The sequence below is a fragment of the Rhinatrema bivittatum genome, chromosome 1 (assembly GCF_901001135.1).
Source record: "Rhinatrema bivittatum chromosome 1, aRhiBiv1.1, whole genome shotgun sequence".
NCBI lineage: Eukaryota > Metazoa > Chordata > Amphibia > Gymnophiona > Rhinatrematidae > Rhinatrema > Rhinatrema bivittatum.
This window is the reverse complement of record NC_042615.1, coordinates 517,757,784-517,778,145: the sequence shown is the minus strand read 5'-3', so window position 1 is coordinate 517,778,145 and position 20,362 is coordinate 517,757,784. Positions and strand designations below refer to the sequence as shown.

Here is a 20,362-nt window from a genome sequence, read left to right as displayed (position 1 = left end):
CTGAGAGGCAGCGGGTGCATCCCCTTGAGCGCGGCGGTGAAGGTATTTGCCCTCTCCCCCCGCAGCCGGAGACCACCCGGGGCGAAACCGGGAAGCGCCGTAGACAAGGTAAGGTGGAAATCTTCTACTTAATCCGGTCTCCGAAGATCGAGGAAGAACACAGGTCGGCGATCGGAATCTGTGCCACCGGGTTGATCCGCCCTAGCAGGGCTAGGCCCCGGCTGTTCCAGGGTCTGCCCACGTGGAGACCCTCCGAGGAGGTCGCCATATTGCCCGCACGCTCGCCGTCGCCATCTTGGCCTTGTTTGCTGCGCCGCTCGCCGTCCGATCCGAGCCACAAATTGCACGGGCCGATCCGAGCGCACAATTTGCGCGTCCGATCCGAGCGCACAGAATTTGTCGCAGGCCCCCCTGCTGGAGGGCCTGCGACAGACGTCTTGCCATTTTCCTCTCTTACAGGCGGCACAACAGCTAATTGATCTGGAGTGGAATGCGCCGGAGTCCTCATTCAAAGGGGGCCGAGCCTTATCGGCCATGTACCCCCTGGACCCAGCAACCAAGGAGCTTCTGGCGTGCCCTAGAGTGGACGCCATAGTCTGCGCGGTCACTAAGCGCACTACCATCCCAGTGGAGGGAGGAGCGGCGCTCAAGGATGCACACGACCGGCGCCTGGAAGCCATACTGAAACAATCATTTGAGGTGGCAGCCATGTCCCTGCAGATTACGGCCTGCTGCACCGTGGTGACACGTTCCTGTTTATCCCAAGCCAGGAACAACACCCCGGGAGAAGACATGGAATCAACACTATCATTCCTCACAGATGCGGCATCCGATCTAGTGCGCACAGCAGCCAGAGGAGTGTCGTCCACAGTGGCAGCCAGGAGACAACTCTGGCTTCGAAATTGGTCTGCTGATGCCTCCTCCAAGACACGCCTCACGAGAATGCCCTTCAAAGGATCTCTCCTCTTTGGCAGCGAACTAGAGAAACTGGCCAACAAATGGGGCGACTCCCCATTACCTCGCCTGCCGGAGGACAAGGCGAAGAGAAACCAGCGTCCCTTCCTCAGGTCCACCAGAGGCAGAAGCTCACAGTGCTTCAACCCTTACAAGAACAACTATCAAGCGGCCCGCCCTATGGGCAGGAACCAGTCCTTTCAGAACAAGCACAACAAGAGGGGAACCAGCTCGGGTCCAGGCCCCAGCCACACCCCACAATGAGATTCAGCCGACCCATCCAAGGGAAGAAGCCATAGGGGGCAGGCTAACCCTATTCTACCGCAGATGGGTCGAGATAACTTCGGACAAGTGGTCCTAGCCATCATCCGAGAGGGGTACTACCTGGACTTCTTTCGAACCCCTCCGGACAAGTTCGTGGAATCTCCCTGCCACAACCCCCGCAAGAGGGCGGCAGTGGAAGCTACACTGACCAGACTCCTGGCCCTCGAGGCCATAACCCCAGTACCTACACGGGAAATAAATACTGGACATTACTCCATTTACTTTATTGTTCCCAAGAAAGAGGGTACATTCAGGCCCATCCTGGACCTCAAGTCGGTCAACCAACACCTAAGGATCCCACGCTTCCCATGAAAACCCTACGTTCGGTCATACGTGCAATACAACCAGGAGAGTTCCTCACATCCCTGGACCTGTCGGAGGCCTACTTACACATCCCAATTCATCAGGAATACCAGCGCTACCTACGCTTCAAGGTCCTGAATCAACACTACCAGTTCCAGGCACTACCCTTCGGGTTAGCCACTGCACCCCGGACGTTCACCAAGGTAATCGTAGTGGTGGTGGCAGCACTCAGGAAGGAAGGAATCCTCGTTCATCCCTACCTGGACGATTGGCTGATCAAAGCAAAATCACCGGAAGAAAGCCATCAAGCAACCAGCAGAGTCATAACTCTACTGGAAAGCCTAGGATGGGTAGTCAACACGAACAAGAGCTCCCTTCAGCCCTCGTAGTCGCTGGAATATCTAGGAGTCCGATTCGACACCAAGGAAGACAAGGTCAGCCTGACCCCCACGAGGAGATCAAAGCTGTGGAACCAGCTCCGGACCTTACTGAGCGCCTCCCGTCCCACAGCATGGGATTACCTGCAAGTCCTCGGACTAATGGCATCCACACTGGAAGTGGTACCATGGGCATGTGCCCACATGAAGCCCCTACAACGCTCACTTCTATCATGGTGGAGTCCACGATCCCAGAACTACACCGTACGTCTACCACTACCGGCCAGAGTCCAGACCCAGCTACAGTGGTGGCTACAGACCAGCCACATGAGCCAGGGATCAAGACTATCCTCCCCAACCTGGACCCTGCTCACCACAGATGCCAGTCTACACGGGTGGGGAGCACACTGCGAAGAGCTAACCGCCCAATGGCGGTGGAACGAAGAAGAGGCGGGGTGGAACATCAACCGCCTAGAAGCACGGGCGGTCAGATTAGCCTGCGGTTCGCCCACAGACTTCGAGAGAAAGCGGTCAGTGTGATGCGGGCCAACGCCACGACGGTGGCCTACATCAACCGGCAGGGCGGAACCAGAAGCCAACAGATCTCCTTAGAAATAGACCCCCTGATGGCCTGGGCGAAAGCAAATCTCCAGGACATCTCCGCCGTCCACATCGCCGGGAAGGACAACACTACGGCAGACTTCCTCAGCAGGGAAAATCTAAATCCAGGAGAATGGAAGCTGTCACCCACAGCCTTCAAGATGATAGTGAATCGGTGGGGGACTCCAGACATGGATCTTCTAGCAAACAGATCCAACGCTCAAGTACCCAGATACTTCAGCCACAGGCGAGATCCACAGTCCCAGGGGATCGATGCCCTGGTATAGGCCTGGCCACCGGGGACTCTGCTATATGCCTTTTCGCCGTGGCCCTTGCTGGGCGCAATCATTCACAAGATTCAGCGGCACAGGGGACTAGTTCTTCTGGTGGCCCCGGACTGGCCAAGAAGACCCTGGTACGTAGACATGAGAAGACTACTGGCAGGGAATCCCCTACCCCTGCCTCCACACAGAGACCTGCTACAACAAGGTCCCATCCTCCACGAGGATCCAGCTCAATTCTCTCTTACGGTCTGGCCATTGAGAGGGCCTGCCTGAGAAAGAGGGGATATTCGGGGGCAGTAATAGATACTCTCCGAGCACGCAAGTTCTCCTCATCTCTAACATACATAAGGATCTGGAGAGTCTTTGAGGCCTGGTGCGAAGACCACAATGTCAAACCACGCTCCTCTAAAGTTCCCATGATCCTGGAATTCTTACAGAATGGACTACAGAAGGGTCTGTCCCTCAACTCCATCAAGGTACAGGTGGCCGCATTGTCATGCTACGGCTCCAGGAGCGAGGACGACAGCATAGCCTCGCACCCAGATGTATCACGCTTCCTGAAAGGAGTCAAACACATTCTCCCACCACTAAAGTGGCCAGTGCCCCTGTGGAACCTCAACCTCGTCTTGGAATTCCTAGCGGGATCCGCCTTCAGACCCCTCCGAGGCCTGTCCCTCCATCTGTTAACCTTGAAGACAGTGTTCTTGCTGGCCGTGTGCTCGGCCCGCCGCATCTCAGAGCTACAGGCCCTGTCCTGCCGTGAGCCATTCCTCAGACTCACCCCGGGGACCATTCAGCTACGCACGGTTCCCTACTTCCTCCCCAAAGTGGTCTCACACTTCCACCTTAACCATACCATCTCACTACCTACGATGGACGGCTTGAAGAAGTCGGAAGAAGCCCGTAGTCTGCGCCATCTCGACATCGGCAGACTCCTTTCCAGATATCTGGAAATGTCGGAACCAGTACGAAAGACGGACCACCATTTCGTCCTTCACAGCGGGAGGAGGCAAGGGGAAGTGGCCTCGCGGGCAACCATTGCCCGCTGGATCAAGGAAGTCATCAAGGCGGCCTACGTAGAAGCGGGAAAACCACCACCCCTACAGGTCAAGACCCATTCTACCAGAGCCCAGGCGGTTTCCTGGGCAGAAACTAGAATGCTGTCACCTGCCGAGATCTGCAGAGCGGCGACGTGGTCCTCCATCCATACCTTCTCCAGATTCTACCGTCTGGATGTTCAGGCTCGGGAGGACGCAGCATTTGCAAGGGCAATCCTAACTGGACCACGGGCAGCCTCCCACCCAGTTCGGGAGAGCTTTTATACATCCCATTGGTCCTGAGTCCATCTGCTACATGCTAGGAAATGGAGAAATTACTTACCTGATAATTTCGTTTTCCTTAGTGTAGACAGATGGACTCAGCAGCCCACCCTCGGCTGCCGTTATACATGGTCCTTCAACGAATCAAGGGTAAGCCACGCTTTCATTTACCTAGGACATCCACCCTGCCGGGTGTCGACGCTTTCCGGTTGAGCACACTGGCGGTCTCCAGCTATAGTCAACCAACCAGTTCAAGTTAATCAAGTTTTTAACGTTCTAAAAAAAGTTATCTAAGTTAATCATATTAAGTTAACCAATCAGTCAGTCACACATATATCCACAATGCTTTGCAAGGAAGAATACTGAGGAGCTGCACTTCCTGCAGGGGTATATGTACTAGGGGCTGACGTCAGATTGAAATCTGATCCGTCTCCAACTGCTAACAGGAGTACACTATACCCATTGGTCCTGAGTCCATCTGTCTACACTAAGGAAAACAAAATTATCAGGTATGTAATTTCTCCAATTCTTTGTCTCAGTAAACTTGTAATTTGGCACTGGGTCAGTCTCTCACAAGTTAACTTTGAGAGCTATGTGTCTGGCAGAAGAGAGAACTGTTGTGGTTATGAGGTGTTGAAGTGGATTCTTGGGTACTGCAGTGATGGCCACTCCCACGGGGAGGAGCCCCGTGAGAAACTGCAGTACCAGTCTAGACTCTTATACACACAAACACAGAAGTTGTATTTTATTGTACAGCACGGTGGCACTGCCCGGGAAGCAGATAGCAGTGGAAGGTAGCTCCAGCAGTAGTAGTCCAGGGATCCTCAGCAGAGTAGACCCATCTCACTCTTGAGTAGGTGGGGACAGCGCGGTAAACAGGAACAAGTCCTGGAGGTAGAGCACTGAAGCTGAAGGTGAGGTAGACTGATAGGTTAGTACTCACTGAAGCAGAAGCTGTATCTTTGGAAGTCCTGGCAGACAGAAGTTGTAGAGTGACAGGCCCCAGATTAGGGAGAACAGGCCCTCGAGGAGCGAGTACCTGGTATCCCAGGCTAGGCACCTGAAAGAAAGCAGAAGGGCTCCCGAGGAGTGGGTACCCAAGTTAAAGTAGAATTACTCTGAAGGGCGGAGAGAACCTCCAGCAGCAGAGCAGCTTAGACCGGAGCAATTCCAATCCTTGCTAACTCAGTTTGTTAGCAAACGAAGGGCAGGATGTGCTGACGTCACTCGGAGGGGACACCCCCCCGAGGTTCCCGCCATGACATGGATAAAGATGTGGGTGGCGTGCGCGCGCGCACCCTAGGAGGCCCTTAGGAAAAACATGGTGAACGCAGTCACCATCCGGCGTCCCCGGATCAGCAACGCTGATCCGGGGACGCCGGGGAGAGCGGCATGAAGACGCGGTGGCAGCTAACTTCCCAGGGCTTGAGGAGAGAGAAGGAAGAAAGGTGAGGTAAAAAGTCGAAGCCATCTGAGACCGGACGCAACAAGAACATTCTGGTGGACCAGCTGAGTTGCATCTTGGACACTCATGAGTGGTCTCTGAATCAGGGAGTAGCAAGGAGGATTTTCCTTGAATAGGGATAACCTAAGATAGATCTTTGCTGCATCCTAAAACAGGAATGTCCACTTCTGTACCAGAAAAGAACCAGAAAACAATGTCATCAGAAGCCTTTTCCCTTCACTGGAGAACAGTCTCTTATATTAGTATCTTCTGCTACCCCTAGTTCTAAAGACCTTTAGGCATCCAACGAAGTGGACTCTGTCCTCAAAAGCTCATTCCTCAATAAATTGGTTAGTCTAAAAGATGCCAACCCCCTCGTGTCATTTTTGCTACACCCAACTAACACAGCTATCCCTCTGAATATCTAAAGACATTTATTTTATTTATTTATTTTTACTACCAATCAGAATGTCTTAGCAGGTTTCCAGTAGTACATTCATAAAATCAATCACAACATAATTAACAAAATAAAACAAAATTAAAGTAGTAGATAGTTGGACAGTTCTGATAAGATGTGTTATACGACACTGTCATAAATAAACCTTTGTATAAACCTCAGCAATTGTCATCTGTCTATAAATCCAATACCAAAACAATGTTGTATGACAAATAAACTATAAAAACATTAATGGAATAAAAGGAACATAATACATAAATAATAAAATACAAGTCACGTGATGCAGTGAGCCAGGACGGTCGGGTTGTCTGAGGCTCCGGGTGCCTTCCCTTGGGATCCTTTACCATCTGGACCCAAATCCTTCCTTTATCACAACTGTGACTCAGGCAACTGCATTTCTTTTTGAAATATATTGAGCCTTGAGCAGCTGATTATGACCACTTGTTTAACCAAAAAGGAGAAGCCGAATCTGCCTGAGGGGAAAATGGCTGCCGCATCAGACCTTGCTTTATCTGGCGGCTTGAATGCGGTCGCAGTTGCGGACTTTACCTCGGCGGTCGTAACAGCCCTTGCTTCCAGATTTGATGAATTCTCCTCACAAATCGCAGACATAAAAAATTCCTTATCAGAATTCCATTCTCACATGGAAACTGTGGAAGGCTGGGTAGGTCGTGTGGAGGATGACACATTGGCCCTAATGGTGAAAATGGACAAACTCGAAGTTAATTAAAGTGCATGAAGAAAAAATCAACGACCTTAAGAATCGTTCTCGGCAATCTAATTTGCACTTCGTTGGCTTCCCTTACTCGATTACTGATGAGAAACTTCAAGAGATAATAGAGAAATGGCTACCTGAGGAACATAAAATGGCTGACCTAACCAACCGACTGCGTGTAGAGTGAGTGCATTGTGTGGGGCCTGTGATATCAGACAGAAATAGACCACGAGTGGTCCTGGCTAAAATCTTAAACTTTGCCCATAAGGCGAAGATACTACAAGCTTACCGTCGGCACAAAGATCTCAGCTATGATGGAAACTGAATAATTATTTTTCAAGACTATTCGGCATGGATCTCTGCCATGCACAAGGAGTTCGGGCCGACCTACATAGAATTGGCCAAAAGACAGATGTGATTTGCACTAATATATCCAGCGCGACTGAAGATATGGTCTTCACAGGGTGTTGCATGGTTTGATTCGATACAAGCAGCAATGGACCATCTGACCACCCTATTGCAACCGACACGCAATGCTGACTTTGCTTTCAGGTACTGAGACAGTGTGTAACTTAATGGGCCTGGATTTTGGAATCTTTTGGTCTGCGGTTGACAAATAGAATAATGTCGGCCAAATGTATTTAGACGCGACAAGATTTACTAAGTGAAACAATGGAATATTTTGAATAAGATCTTTGTTGAGAAGTAAGCTGGGGACAGTTGACTATATATGCGACCGAGGACTAAAAGGCTGATGTGCCAGAGATGTCCGCCCTACAGAAGGGAATCTCTTCCTATGTGAACTGGATGTTGGACAGCGACAGTTCTTTGGCTTTCTGGCAGCTTTTGATCATTTGGGAATCACTTAATAACATGATAGTTGGACCGTTCAGCTCAATCGTGGCTCATATGAGTTTTGCAGCACAGTCATCCCCACGCAAGTCTAAAGGAATATTTTCAAGTACAGACCACTGCAATTGAGAAAATGGATGTGCATAATTTAGACAATGTTGTACAATAGGAATAGAGATTTTTTTTTTTTTAGTATTTAAACAACTTTGATGCTCAATCATGTGCTTCAAAATACATCTTGTGCGACCAATGCATGTTAAAGAGCAGGGAGATTGTATCATGTAGATCACATAATCAGAGTGTCAATCAGTGATGAACTTATGTTTAACAAAAAAATCCAATGATTGAATTTATTCAGGACTCGTAATAATAGTATTATATATTTCACATGATTGGAATGGCCAATGGCCAACATAAGATTAACATCATCAGTGATTCTGGAAAATAAAGTGGAGTGCCCAAAATGATCACATGTATAAATGATAGTAGGCAAATCAGTAGAGCATTGATACCTGACCAGTATAGGCCAATGTTTACATATGATAGTAGCAATGGTAAAAGATTTATTAGTATAAGGAAGAACATATTTATTTATTTATTTATACATACATACATACATACGTCTTTTATATACCGAAGTATTCGGTATATAAAAGACGTATAACGTGTATAAAAGACGTATAACAACGCTATACATTGAAATCAGATGAACAGTTTAAACAGAGTTAAAGTTATAATGAATATATATAAAAACCTGTTAAAGGTCTAAATATGTCAGAACTGTTAAAAGACATAGATATACTTTACCATATTTATAATTAAATCAGAAAATAGACAAGGATAAGTAATAGCTCTTGGGAGCAATACAGACGGTGGGTTAGAGATATATTATCAAGTGATATGAAGGTTAAGATGATCAGGTAGTGAGATGATTGGATAAGTACGGGGTAGGGGGAAGAGCTGAGGGGAAGAGGGGAGGATGGGTCTGGAGGAGGAGAGAAAAGAAAAGAAAAGAGGAGGGGGAAAGTGGTGGTTAGGGCAAGTGGAGGAGGGGGATGTATGTAATTTTCATAGTCATTGGTTTAACCTATTCCGTCTTTGTAAACTTGCTTGAAGAGCCATGTTTTGAGTAGTTTTTTGAACAGTTTGGTGTTGTTTTGTAGTCTGAGACTGGAAGGAAGAGTGTTCCAGAGGATAGGTCCAGCAATTGAAAAGGATCTTTTTCTGGTGGTAGCTAATTTGGCTGAGGTGAGTGGAGGGATTTCTAGACGTGCTTTATTGGTAGATCTCGTGTTGCGTTGATTGTGGTGAATTTGTAGAAGGGAGTTGAGGCAATCGTGGTCATTGTGGTGGATAGAGTTGTGAATCATTGATAGTGTTTTGTATTCGATTCTTTTTGCTATGGGGAGCCAGTGTAGCTCTTTTAGCACGGGTGAAATATGGTCTGTTCTTTTGAGTCCAGTGAGAATTCGCGCAGTGGCGTTTAATTTACCCTGGTCAAACAGATTTAACAATCCATCCCTGTCTGAATGTAGCGCCTTCCATTATGCAGCTTTAATGGCACTCGCAGGATAGCTGTGCTTTATGAACCTTTTGGCCAAAAGGTTTGTCTGCATCTTAAATTCAGCAATAGTAGAGCAGAATTGACTCACGGGTAATCACAATTTTAAAGATCTAGGATAGTGACTGAAATAATAGCAAATTTTATTCAACTGATTTCAGATAAAAGGAAGTTTTAAACCCTATGGAAGAAAGGGAAATCAAGATATCAGAAAATGAAAGTTGGTATTTATCCCCTATTAATGTGAATTTTAGTTTGGAATCCAAGGAACTGAGCCTTGAATGAAACCATAACAACTAGTCCACCCATGCTGTCATTTTTTGGATAGTGTTTTTTTTTCCTAGTTTATATTGTTTTCCTATCCTGTGTGATTTTTGTCATTACACAGTAGTCTAATTTTTGTGCCATCCTGCATTCCATCTGCATTTTCTGTGGATTTTATTGAAAGCCTTTTAGCTAAGTTTGGAGTCTTCTGCTTGTTTTACTACATAGTATTGATATGGAGTTTGTTTTATTTTACTGACTTAATTTTATGTTCTTATACTTGCTTTGTTGTATTGGTTGATTGTATTTTGTCATTCCATTTGTAAGTGTAAAATTATAAACAGCCTAGAATCTCAGATGGGTGATTTATAAATTTTAAATAAGTCTTTTAATCACAAGCATATATTCATTCAGTCGTTAATTCAGAGGGGTGTATAGGTTACATATCTTCCTACTTTTCCTTGGTGTTGACATTTTCTGAAAAGCTAGTATATGACTGAGGAAGCCCCATGTGGCAACATCTGCAGGGAAAATTATTCTGCATGCCAAGAAAAACCTTTTAGGCTTTTCCAGAAGCTCAGGATAAAGCGCACTGTGTTAATGCCATCAGATATTTTCATCCACTTGTGTGGATGATTATGCTGTTGTCCACAGAGAACACCTGTTACCAGATAAGCATCTTAGCTTTATTTTTCCTTCATGTTGGTAGTGAGTGGAGGTACTCTATGGCTGGCCGCCTTCCTATCCCCTACAGAGATTATTAGGATTCCTCTCTGGGAAAACAAACCACTCCTAATAGGCTCAAAAGGCGTCCAAGTGCAGCTTGCAAGAGCATAAAATTACGACGTAGTTTTCATCAAATCACAGAGCAAGTAACTCTTTGCTAGTTTTTTTTTGCCTGCAGTGGGTGTATAATCAGCTGTATTTCTCCCTTCTAAACCTTGAAAATCTAGTTTGACTTTGCAGTCAGCACAGAATGTAGCATTGTTGTGTTGCTTGGATCTCTGCCAACATAGTAGATATGCTACTCTGCCTAAGCACAATTACTTTTAATGCTCTTGAAGGGTAGTTTAGTAAATACCTTTTCATGTTGGTTTGAAAGGTTGAGATACTTAAGCATAAATGTCAACATTTCTCACCAGCTTTTAAGAACTACACTCCCTTTATCAGGTCAAATCAAAATGAGAAGGTTTGATCTGAAGAAGGGTGTGTACATCTCGAAAGCTAGTCAAAAGTGTATTAAATTAGTTTAATAAAAAGATCTCACTTGGAACATTTTTGCTGACATTTTTATTTCTATATATGCAGGTGGATTAATGTGGCAATCGCGCTACTTTATTCCACTGCTGATATGAAATTCAAAACCATGTTCTCCAACAATCTGCTCCTTCCTTCTCTTTTCATAACACAATGCCCAGTAATGACGTTATTCCTCGTTTCTATGTTTGTACTTTGTGTATGTTATATGCACCCACATATGCAGCTTGTGCTGTTTTCAGGTTGAGCATTGCTCCACTAGTCTAAAACCTGATTTTCATTTCTAAATACAAGGACATTTGATCATTGATCCCTCTGTTTTGTTTGACTTGTGGTAGATGCAGAGAATGAGTATTCCATTTAGCAGGATTTTCATTCTTGGATTCTAAAAACCATAAAAACAAGTAATATAATAGCATCCTAATGCCAGGTTCTTCTGGCAGAGAAAGGTTGATCATGATGGTATTAATGCTACTCAGAAGCAGGCATTGTCTGAGTGACCTTGTCTGTCTGTCATGGGTCTGACTCCAGGAACAACTCAATGACCTGATACATTTAATTATCCAGTAATTATAATATGTGTATGTGACAAGTCAGTCTAACTTCAGATGCTGTTTGTTAAGTAGGATATGTAAAGCAGTTTCTGAAGGGAGCATCACTCCTGGCAACACTTAAAGAAATTATTTGGCAAGCAGTATCTGACTGAAATAAATAAAGGCCATTGTTTTGAGAACTTGCTGGCTAGAAATAAGCATCAGAAGAAAATGAATGGCCCACAGGTGGATGTGAGAGTGCTTACTGCCTTAATTTAAGCAATCTGATTGCCTACTAATGTTGATAGCATATATGTATCTAACAAGAATGAATGCAACAGTGAGAGGCCAGGTCTGAAAGGACTTATTGATACCTGGTCTAAAATATTCTCATATCAAGAGATGAAACTGAGATTAGTTATTTGAAATTATAATTAGTTTTTCTCTGAGGACAAGCAGGATGTTAAGCCCTTATAGGTGGATGACATCATCTGATGGAGCCTTGCTGGTGAAGTTTATTTCAAAGCTTCTTTAAGCTTTTTGCACATGCCACTGAGCGAGGGCATACTATTCCACATGGATTTCATGCAGGGCCCCTTCATTTCTTGTTTTTCCACATAGCCCACATGTCATTTCTCTGAAACAAAGTCAGAAAACTTTTGGTCTGTTTTTAATTTAAAAAATTTTATTAAGCAAAAATATTACAAACAAACACTGGTACACACTTGTTTTTAGTGCGCACCAGGACAACTAGAAAAAAATATTATTTGCTTACATTTTTACCCCCCCTATGCAATTCCCCCCCCCCCCCCCATTAGAACATAAGATATATTCCATATTGGGTCAGTTCAAGCCCAGCATCCTTTGTCTAGCAGTGGCCAATCCAAGTCACAAGTACTGGCAAGTACCCAAACATTAAATAGATCCCAAGCTTCTATTCCTTATTGATTAATAGCAGTTTATGGATTTCTCCTCTAGGAACTTATCCAAACCTTTTTTTAAACTCTTTCCGTTGGAAAGAAATCAGTAGAACTAGGGGTCACGAAATGAAGCTTCAGGGAGGACCAACTCAGAACCAATGTCAGGAAATATTTCTTCACAGAGAGAGTGGTGGATGCTGGGAATGCCCTTCCGGAGGAGGAGGAGGTGAAGACGAAAACAGTAAAAGAATTCAAAGGGGCGTGGGATAAACACCGTGCATTCCTAAAACTAGAGGATGGAACTGAAGAAAAGAGTGCATGGGGGTAACTTGCTGTTACGGCAGTTTCTACCCTTAACCAAAAAGCCTACATACTGTTAATGCAACTTCATCCGTGCTCTCTGCTTCAATGGCAAGGGGTTACAGGGAATTTGATTCAGACCGTAACCAATGAGGGCCCTGACTTTTACAGTTTGGGAAACTAATAAGCATGGGGGGTATGCGGCAGATACTACCATAAGCTTGCTGGGCAGACTGGATGGACCATTTGGTCCTTTTCTGCCATTATTTCTATGTTTCTATGAAACCACATCCTCTGGCAATGAATTCCAGAGCTTACGTATGCATTAAGTGAAAAAAAATTGTTTCCAATTTGTTTTACATGAGCTACTTGCTAACTTCATGGAGTGCCCCCTAGTCCTTCTATTATCCGAAAGTGTAAATAACCGATTCACATCTACTCGTTCAAGACCTCTCCTGATCTTAAAGACCTCTATCATATCCCCCCTCAGCCGTCTCTTCTCCAAGCTGAAAAGTCCTAACCGCTTCAGCCTTTCCTCATAGGGGGAGCTGTTCCATCCCCTTTATCATTTTGGGTGCCCTTCTCTGTATCTTCTCCATCGCAACTATATCATTTTTGAGATGCAGCGGCCAGAATTGTATACAGTATTCAAGGTGCGGTTTCTCCATGGAGCGATACAAAGGCATTATGACATTTTCCGTTCTATTAACCATTCCCTTCCTAATAATTTCTAACATTCTGTTTGCTTTTTTGACTGCTGCAGCACACTGAGCCGATGATTTTAAAGTATTATCCACTATGATGCCTAGATCTTTTTCCTGGCTGGTAGTTCCTAATATGGAACTACGGCATGGGTTATTTTTCCCTATGTGCACCACCTTGCACTTATCCACATTAAATTTCATCTGCCATTTGGAAGCCCAGTCTTCCAGTCTCACAAGGTCCTTCTGCAATTTATCAGAATCTGCTTGAGATTTAACTACTCTGCATAATTTTGTATCATCTGCAAATTTGATTACTTCACTCATCGTATTCCTTTCCAGATCATTTATATATATATATATATATATATATATTGAAAAGCACCAGGCCAAGTACAGATCCCTGAGGCACTCCACTGTTTACCCTTTTCCACTCTGAAAATTGACCATTTAATCCTACTCTCTGTTTCCTATCTTTTAACCAGTTTGTAATCCACGAAAGGACAACGCACAATTAAGCTCTGGAATTTGTTGCCAGAGGATGTGGTTAGTGCAGTTAGTATAGCTGGGTTCAAAAAAGGTTTGCATAAGTTCTTGGAGGAGAAGTCCATTAACTGCTATTAATCAAGTTTACTTAGGGAATAGCCACTGCTATTAATTGCATCAGTAGCATGGGATCTTCTTGGTGTTTGGGTAATTGCGAGGTTCTTGTGACCCTGTTTGGCCTCTGTTGGAAACAGGATGCTGGGCTTGATGGACCCTTGGTCTGACCCAGCATGGTAATTTCTTATGTTCTTATGATATATCATTTTTGTTTTCTGGAGGTAAGGAAATATCTTGCTTTAATTTGTTGAAATAAATAAAATAAACCAAAAAACTTTTGATCAGATAGTTGATGTAATGCCTCTTCTACATACATATTCTTATCCATTATCACCACTGCACCACCCTTATCTGCAGCCTTTATTACTATATTCATATCCATTTGCAAATCATCTAGAGCCTTCTTTCCTTCCCGAAATAAATTATGCAGAATATGAGATGGTTGTTGAGAAATGACTTGTATGTCCTTGTATACCAATTGTAAAAAAAACTTGAATTAATGGGTCCACTGGACCCGGAGGGCACCAACGTGAATGTGGAGTCACTACAGATCGCTCTTGTGTATTAACAGTATTAGCAGTATAAAAAAAAAACCGGCGAAGATGCAAGGTGCATATAAACCTTTCAAAAGATTTGCAAACTTCAAACAAATTAAACCGTGCGGTAGGTACAAAGGAAAGTCCTTTATTAAGCACATTCATATGAGAGGGGGACAGTACCTTGTTGGATAAATTAATTACAGCTGTTCTTTCTGTAATTGCCCCCATCTGCTCAAATGTGTCCAACCTTTCTAAGTCGTAAACCTCCTTGATTCTCTGCATTCGGCATCTGAAATTTGACTTTTCTGTGGGCACCTAAAAAAGTACAAGACTATGCTCCTGACTCTCTAAATCCAAAGGAGCTCGCTCATCTTGACAATTAAGCTCATCACTTGAAGAGTCATCAGAACCTCAGATTTTTTTATATTGTCCCATACGTTTCTGTTGTGGATTCATCCAATAGTATATGGACCCTTCTTATAATCCTGTTCATCACTGATTAAATTTCTTCAGTTTCTGCTGTTTCAATTCTTCAGAGAAAAGTTGTAATGTAGCTTTAAATTCTTTTAATAGAACATTAAAAATCTCAGTGGGATTTTGAGCTTTTACCAGGTGAAATAATTCATCTAACTCTGATTGTAATGTACCCGATATCATTTTCACTCGTTCTGTAACTAATAAGATAAGATCTAATGAGCAGTTATTTAATTGTTCTTTGTATATTTGGATCTCAAGGTGTTTCACATGTAGGAGGATGCTCTCTCCTGGAGCTGATGAAAAAGCTCTTTGGGAAAAGCAGGTCTGGCCCATTGGCATCAAAAGATCCAGACCTGCATTGGAAGCTATTAGTACATCGATATTGAGGAGGCATTGATTTCCCTCTGTTGAGCATCCATAGAAACCAGGGAGATAGACCATAGTCTAGCTCCAGCTATCCAGCAAATGTGAAAGATTCTGCTTTGTAAGCATCAGTATCAAGTAATAGCTAAAAAGCATTAGTATCAGTCTCCGTCTGTGTGCGTGGCTGGGAGCAGGGGTATCCTGGTGGTGCTCTTAAATCCTCCAAAGGATTCCTACAGAGAGTACAACTCATCAGCACATCGATCTGCAGAACAGTGATAGCTTCCAAGGGCCCAAATGTCTGCCACAGATGTTCCTCAAGTGTCCCAGGAAGATATGACCACTTCTGCTTCCCATGTGATATTGGCATTGACAGTTTTAAGGAGGAGGAATTGGAAAGAAGGATCCAGGAAGCGCTGAACTCCCAAACATTTGATATATCAGCATCAACATCATTGAGAGCTTTGCAAATTGAGGTCCAGTCACTACTGGAAACTTTTTTATGGCATCTGGTGGAAGGAATCTGCTGCTATTTACTGGAGAGGTATCGGGATCTGCTGCACCATTATCAATTTCAAATGTAGTAGAGGAGGAAGCTTTTCCAATGTGCAGAAGTTCATTGGGATCAAAATGCCAACAGAAAATGGGTACCCTTGCAAAGGTTTTGTCTTGTAGACAGATGCACAGTCACACCACACTGCCAACCTATGATTCTGGCTCGGAGTCTCAGTATTCCTGGGAGTATACTTTCAAATCTGTCTCCCCTTGGAACTCTTCTCCACAGAAAAGGAGAAAGTCTTCTCTGGAAGACTTCTTCTTCACTGATTTTGTAAAAAGAATGGCAGAAACCATTCCATTAAATTTGCAAAGGGGGAAAGAGTCCAGAGCAAAAATGCTTAATATCCTCCAATTTGTAGATTCCTCCAGGGGAATAATGGCAGTGCTAGTCAAATTTCCCTCCAAAAAGCTAATGGCTTGATCTCAATATAAGGAACTGCTGCAAAAGAAGCTCTCCTCCCTCTTAGAGGGAAAGGGACTAACGATTTTATTTAGAGTACTTCCTGATTCCAAAGAAAATGAGGTGATTCCATTTCATCCTAGATCTAAGGTTTTGAACAAATTCCTGGTAAAGGAAAAGTTCAAGATGGTTTCTCTGGACACCTTGAGTCTCTTCCTAGAAAAAGGGGACTGGCTCTGATCCTTGAATCAGAAGGGTGCTTACAGCCACATAGAAATTATTTTCAGGTCACAGGAAATATTTGATTTGTAGTAGGGGGAAACAAATCTCTGATATACATGTGTATTTACAGAATGTCTTCAAGTGGTTGCTGTACTTCTACGCAGATTGGGGGTATACTGTTACCCGTCAGCGGTGGCAGGTCCGGGTTTCTTCAGCACAGCGTGGCAGACTCTGTTGGCGGCAGTACGCACCGACTTTCAGCGCGCCCGAGCTCTGCCCCCGCTCTGACGTGTCGGCAGCAAGACCGGAAGTTCCCGTGTTTGCACGGGAACGTCTGAAATTTAAACCCCTGAGCCCAGCGCAGCATTGCCTCAGCTACAGGCTTGCTTGTGCTGGTGCTCCCCCTGCTTTTCCTTTGTTTCTTTGCTGTTTGTGACCTCGGACTGCCTTGGACCTTCTCTGCCAGGTGCCTGCCTCGACCCTGGATTGGATTTTGACCTTGTTTGCCTGCTGCCTGCCCAGACTTGGACTGTATTCTGCCTTTCCTGCTCGCTGCCTGTCACGACCTCGGATTGGATTTGGACTGTGTTTGCCTGCTGCCTGTCATGACCTCGGATTGGATTTGTACTGTGTTTGCCTTCTGCCTGTCACAACCTTGGACTTTCTCTGCCGGTTATCGGCTGAGACCACGAGTTGAGGTAAGACTGTCATCTACTAAGCGATTCAGTAAACACACTCCATAACATATACATACTTCTCTTCCTGGACAATTGGTTGTTTAAGAGCGCAACTCAAAGAGATGCCATAGTATCACAGCACCTTCATTATGGTACGCATTTCTGGTCGTCCTATCTCAAAAAAGGCAGAGCTAGAAAAGGTACAGAGAGAGGCAACAAAATGATAAAGGGACTTTTCTATGAAGAGAAGCTACATAGTTAGGCTCTTAAGCTTGGAAAAGAGGTGGCTGAGAGGGGACACAATAGAAGTTTATAAAATCATACGTAGAATGGAAAGGGTAAAAAAGGATGGTTATTGCCCTTTCAAATAACACTAAAACAAAGGGACACTCCATAAAATTAACAACCAGAAGATTTAAAGCAAACTGTAGAAAGTACTTTTTCATTCAAAAAAACATTTTGTTTAAAAGACATATCCCGCATACTCCAAAATCTGTTGCTGGGAACAATAAAAACCCCCACAAAAAAAGCACTATCAACTGTTGTGAAATATTGGAAATGAAAATGCCAGTAGAGAACAGTATCCTAAAATAGCCCACAAAAAATAAATCAATCTTAGTCAAACCTTTATTAATTCTTTAGAGTATTCATAATTTACTATTTAACTGTGATGTAAAGATGCCATGTATAAAATCCCAAAATACGATGTATAAAATCCCAAAACTTCACAACTCTATCTTTCTTTATAATTACTCAACATATAAAACACTGAAAACAGTGTTTGACTGTTTGACTAATGTTGATTTATTTCTTGTGAACTATTTTAGTATACTGTTCTCTATTGGCGTTTTCATTTCCAGTATTTCAGAACACTTGATAGCGGGTTTTTTGTGATCTAAGTGGGACCACAGCTATTGCATTTTGTTGGACTAATACACTTGAGTTTCTCAGATGCACAGCTTCATTGTTATGCTCAGGCTTATGGACCCTTGGGCCGACAGAAGGATAGTATACCTTGGAGGAAGATCCGTAGGTTCTCCCGTCGGCTGGCGAGGCAGGAACAGAAGAGGTGACCAAATGACCCTCGGCACTGGAGACAGATGCGACTGTGAAGGCAGATGAAGAGTCGTGACGTCAAGGAACGGAGGTGTGTCTTCGCCACTGGAAGTCCGCGGTGCCCCTAGGAGGAGCCGGTAGGGACCCAGACCGCTGGGACTTAGGTGGACCTTTGAGAGGTCAAGGAACAGACGTACGGTGCAAGGGTTGTCTGGAGCTTCACCCCTGGAAGCCCACGGTCCCCCCGGGAGGAGCCCGTAGGGACCCGGGCCGCTGGGACTTAGGTGTGCCCTTGAAGACAATGGTCAGAAAGAGGTCCAAGGTCAAGTGCCAGAGGGTCGTAGCTTACCAGTCCGAGGTCACACACCGAGGGATCAACACTTGCAGTCCGAAGCCACACACCAGAGAATCACCGCTTGCCAGTCCGAAGTCAATACCAGGAATCACCGCTAGTCAATCCAAAGTCAATACGAGGAAACACCACTAGCCGATCCAAAGTCCGGAACCAGGAATACCAAGACGAAACTGGAACAAGGAGTCAAGACGCTGGAACTCACCGAAGCAAGCAGACTCAAACAACTCTCACAGGAGACGTTGCCAAGTCGAGGAATGGTCAGAGGAAGTCTCCTTTTATACTTCCTCTGGCTCTGTGGATAGGAATCAGCTGCAGGCAATTAAAGGGACGAGGTCCCTTTAAATCTAGTGAAGAGGCGCGGCTTCGCGCCTAAGGATGGCGGCGGCCATCTTGGATCCGGGCTGCGAAGGAGAGCAGCATTGGCTGCGAGGGAGGAGCAGGGACGGCGCTGATCCTGGCGGCCAGCCCGAAGGCCCGCGCCTCCGCGCGGCAGTCGGCCCCGACGCTGCCTCTGGCCTGGTCGGCAGAAGAGGTAGGGGGACACAACAGTACCCCTCTCTTTAGGGCGCCTTCCCGGAGGCCTGGGTTTAGCTGGATGATCTTGGTGGAACTGCTCCAGCAATCCCCGATCCAGGATGTTGGCCAATGGTTCCCAGGTGTTCTCCTTGGGACCGAGCCCCTCCCACGCTAGGAGATACTCCCATTTCTTTCCATGCTTTCTTATGTCCAAGACCTCGCGGACTTGAAAAGTGAGGTCATCCTCGGAAGCAATAGGTTAGGGAGTCGGAGGCGTGCTGGAGGGCCAAGACAACACCAAGGGCTTTAAGAGGGACACATGGAACGTGTTATGTATCTTGAGGGAAGGCAGCAGACGAAGCTGATATGACACAGCTCCAACTTGACGGATGATAGGGAAAGCTCCAATAAAACGCGGGGCCAGTTGTGTTGATGGCAGCTTCAGACGGATGAACTGAGTATTTAGCCATACCTTTTGGCCTGGCCGGAACGGAGGGTAGGGCCTTCTTCGCTGATCTGCATATTTTTTAGTGGCTTGACTGGCTTGGACCAATGCGCATTGTGTGGAGATCCACAAGCGGTGTAACTCTGCCGAAAGTTGAGCTACAGGGGAAGTAACTGTGATGGGAACTGGCAACGGTGGGAGTGGCTGCTTCCCATATACAATCTGGAACAGTGAGGATCTGGTAGCAGAGGAGAGGTGGGAGTTGAGCGCGAACTCAGCCCAGGGTAGCAGGCTGGACCAATCATCCTGTTTTTCATTGACGTGGAGTCGGAGGAATTGTTTTAGCATTTGGTTCGTCCTCTCCGCCAGGCCATTACACTGGGGATGGTACGCTGACGTATAGTCCAAGGTAACGTCAAACTTTTGACAGAGAGACCTCCAAAACCTGGCAGTAGAGGCCATGCAGCCGAAATATATGCTTCTAGGAAGGCCATGCAGCTGAAAGATATGCTGCACGAACAGCTGGGCCAGCTGGGGAGCAGACGGCAACCCCGGGAGTTGCACGAAATGCGCCATTTTACTAAACTGGTCAACGACCACCCATATGACCGTGTTGCCACTAGATAGTGGCAGGTCGACAACAAAGTCGGTTGCCACGTGAGTCCAAGGTTCTGCGGGCGCTGGTAAGGGCTGGAGTAAGCCCGGGGTTGAGCCAGGGATCCTCTTATGGCGAGCACATGACTGGCAGGACTCCACGTATGCTTGGACATCCTTGTTAACTTTAGGCCACCAATAGTATCAGTGTAGGGTTTGTAAGGTCCGAGATTGTCCGGGGTGACCAGAGCAGCAGGAGTCATGGGCCCAGGCTAGGACTTGTTTCCGCAAGTGCGGCGGAACCAGGATTTTCCCGGGAGGGATGGTCGTGGTAGCAGACAGAAGGATACGGGATGGCTCAATGATGAACCGCGGTTCCTCAGTACCTTCTG

The 20,362-nt window shown here is 45.5% G+C and overlaps 1 protein-coding gene across 4 annotated transcripts in view; it reads left to right on the top strand.

The window, feature by feature from the left end:
• Window positions 1–20,362, top strand: part of C1H9orf85 (chromosome 1 C9orf85 homolog) — a 100,219-nt gene that overhangs the window by 39,202 nt on the left and 40,655 nt on the right. Inside the window, exon 3 of one of the 4 annotated variants that reach the window (XM_029612515.1) lies at window positions 16,458–16,988. The exons of the other annotated variants lie outside the window; for them this stretch is intronic. Within the exon in view, the coding sequence (XP_029468375.1) occupies window position 16,458 (1 nt within the window). The 3' untranslated portion in view covers window positions 16,459–16,988. Of the gene's footprint in view, window positions 1–16,457; window positions 16,989–20,362 lie in introns of those variants that run through there. 4 annotated transcript variants of the gene reach the window in all.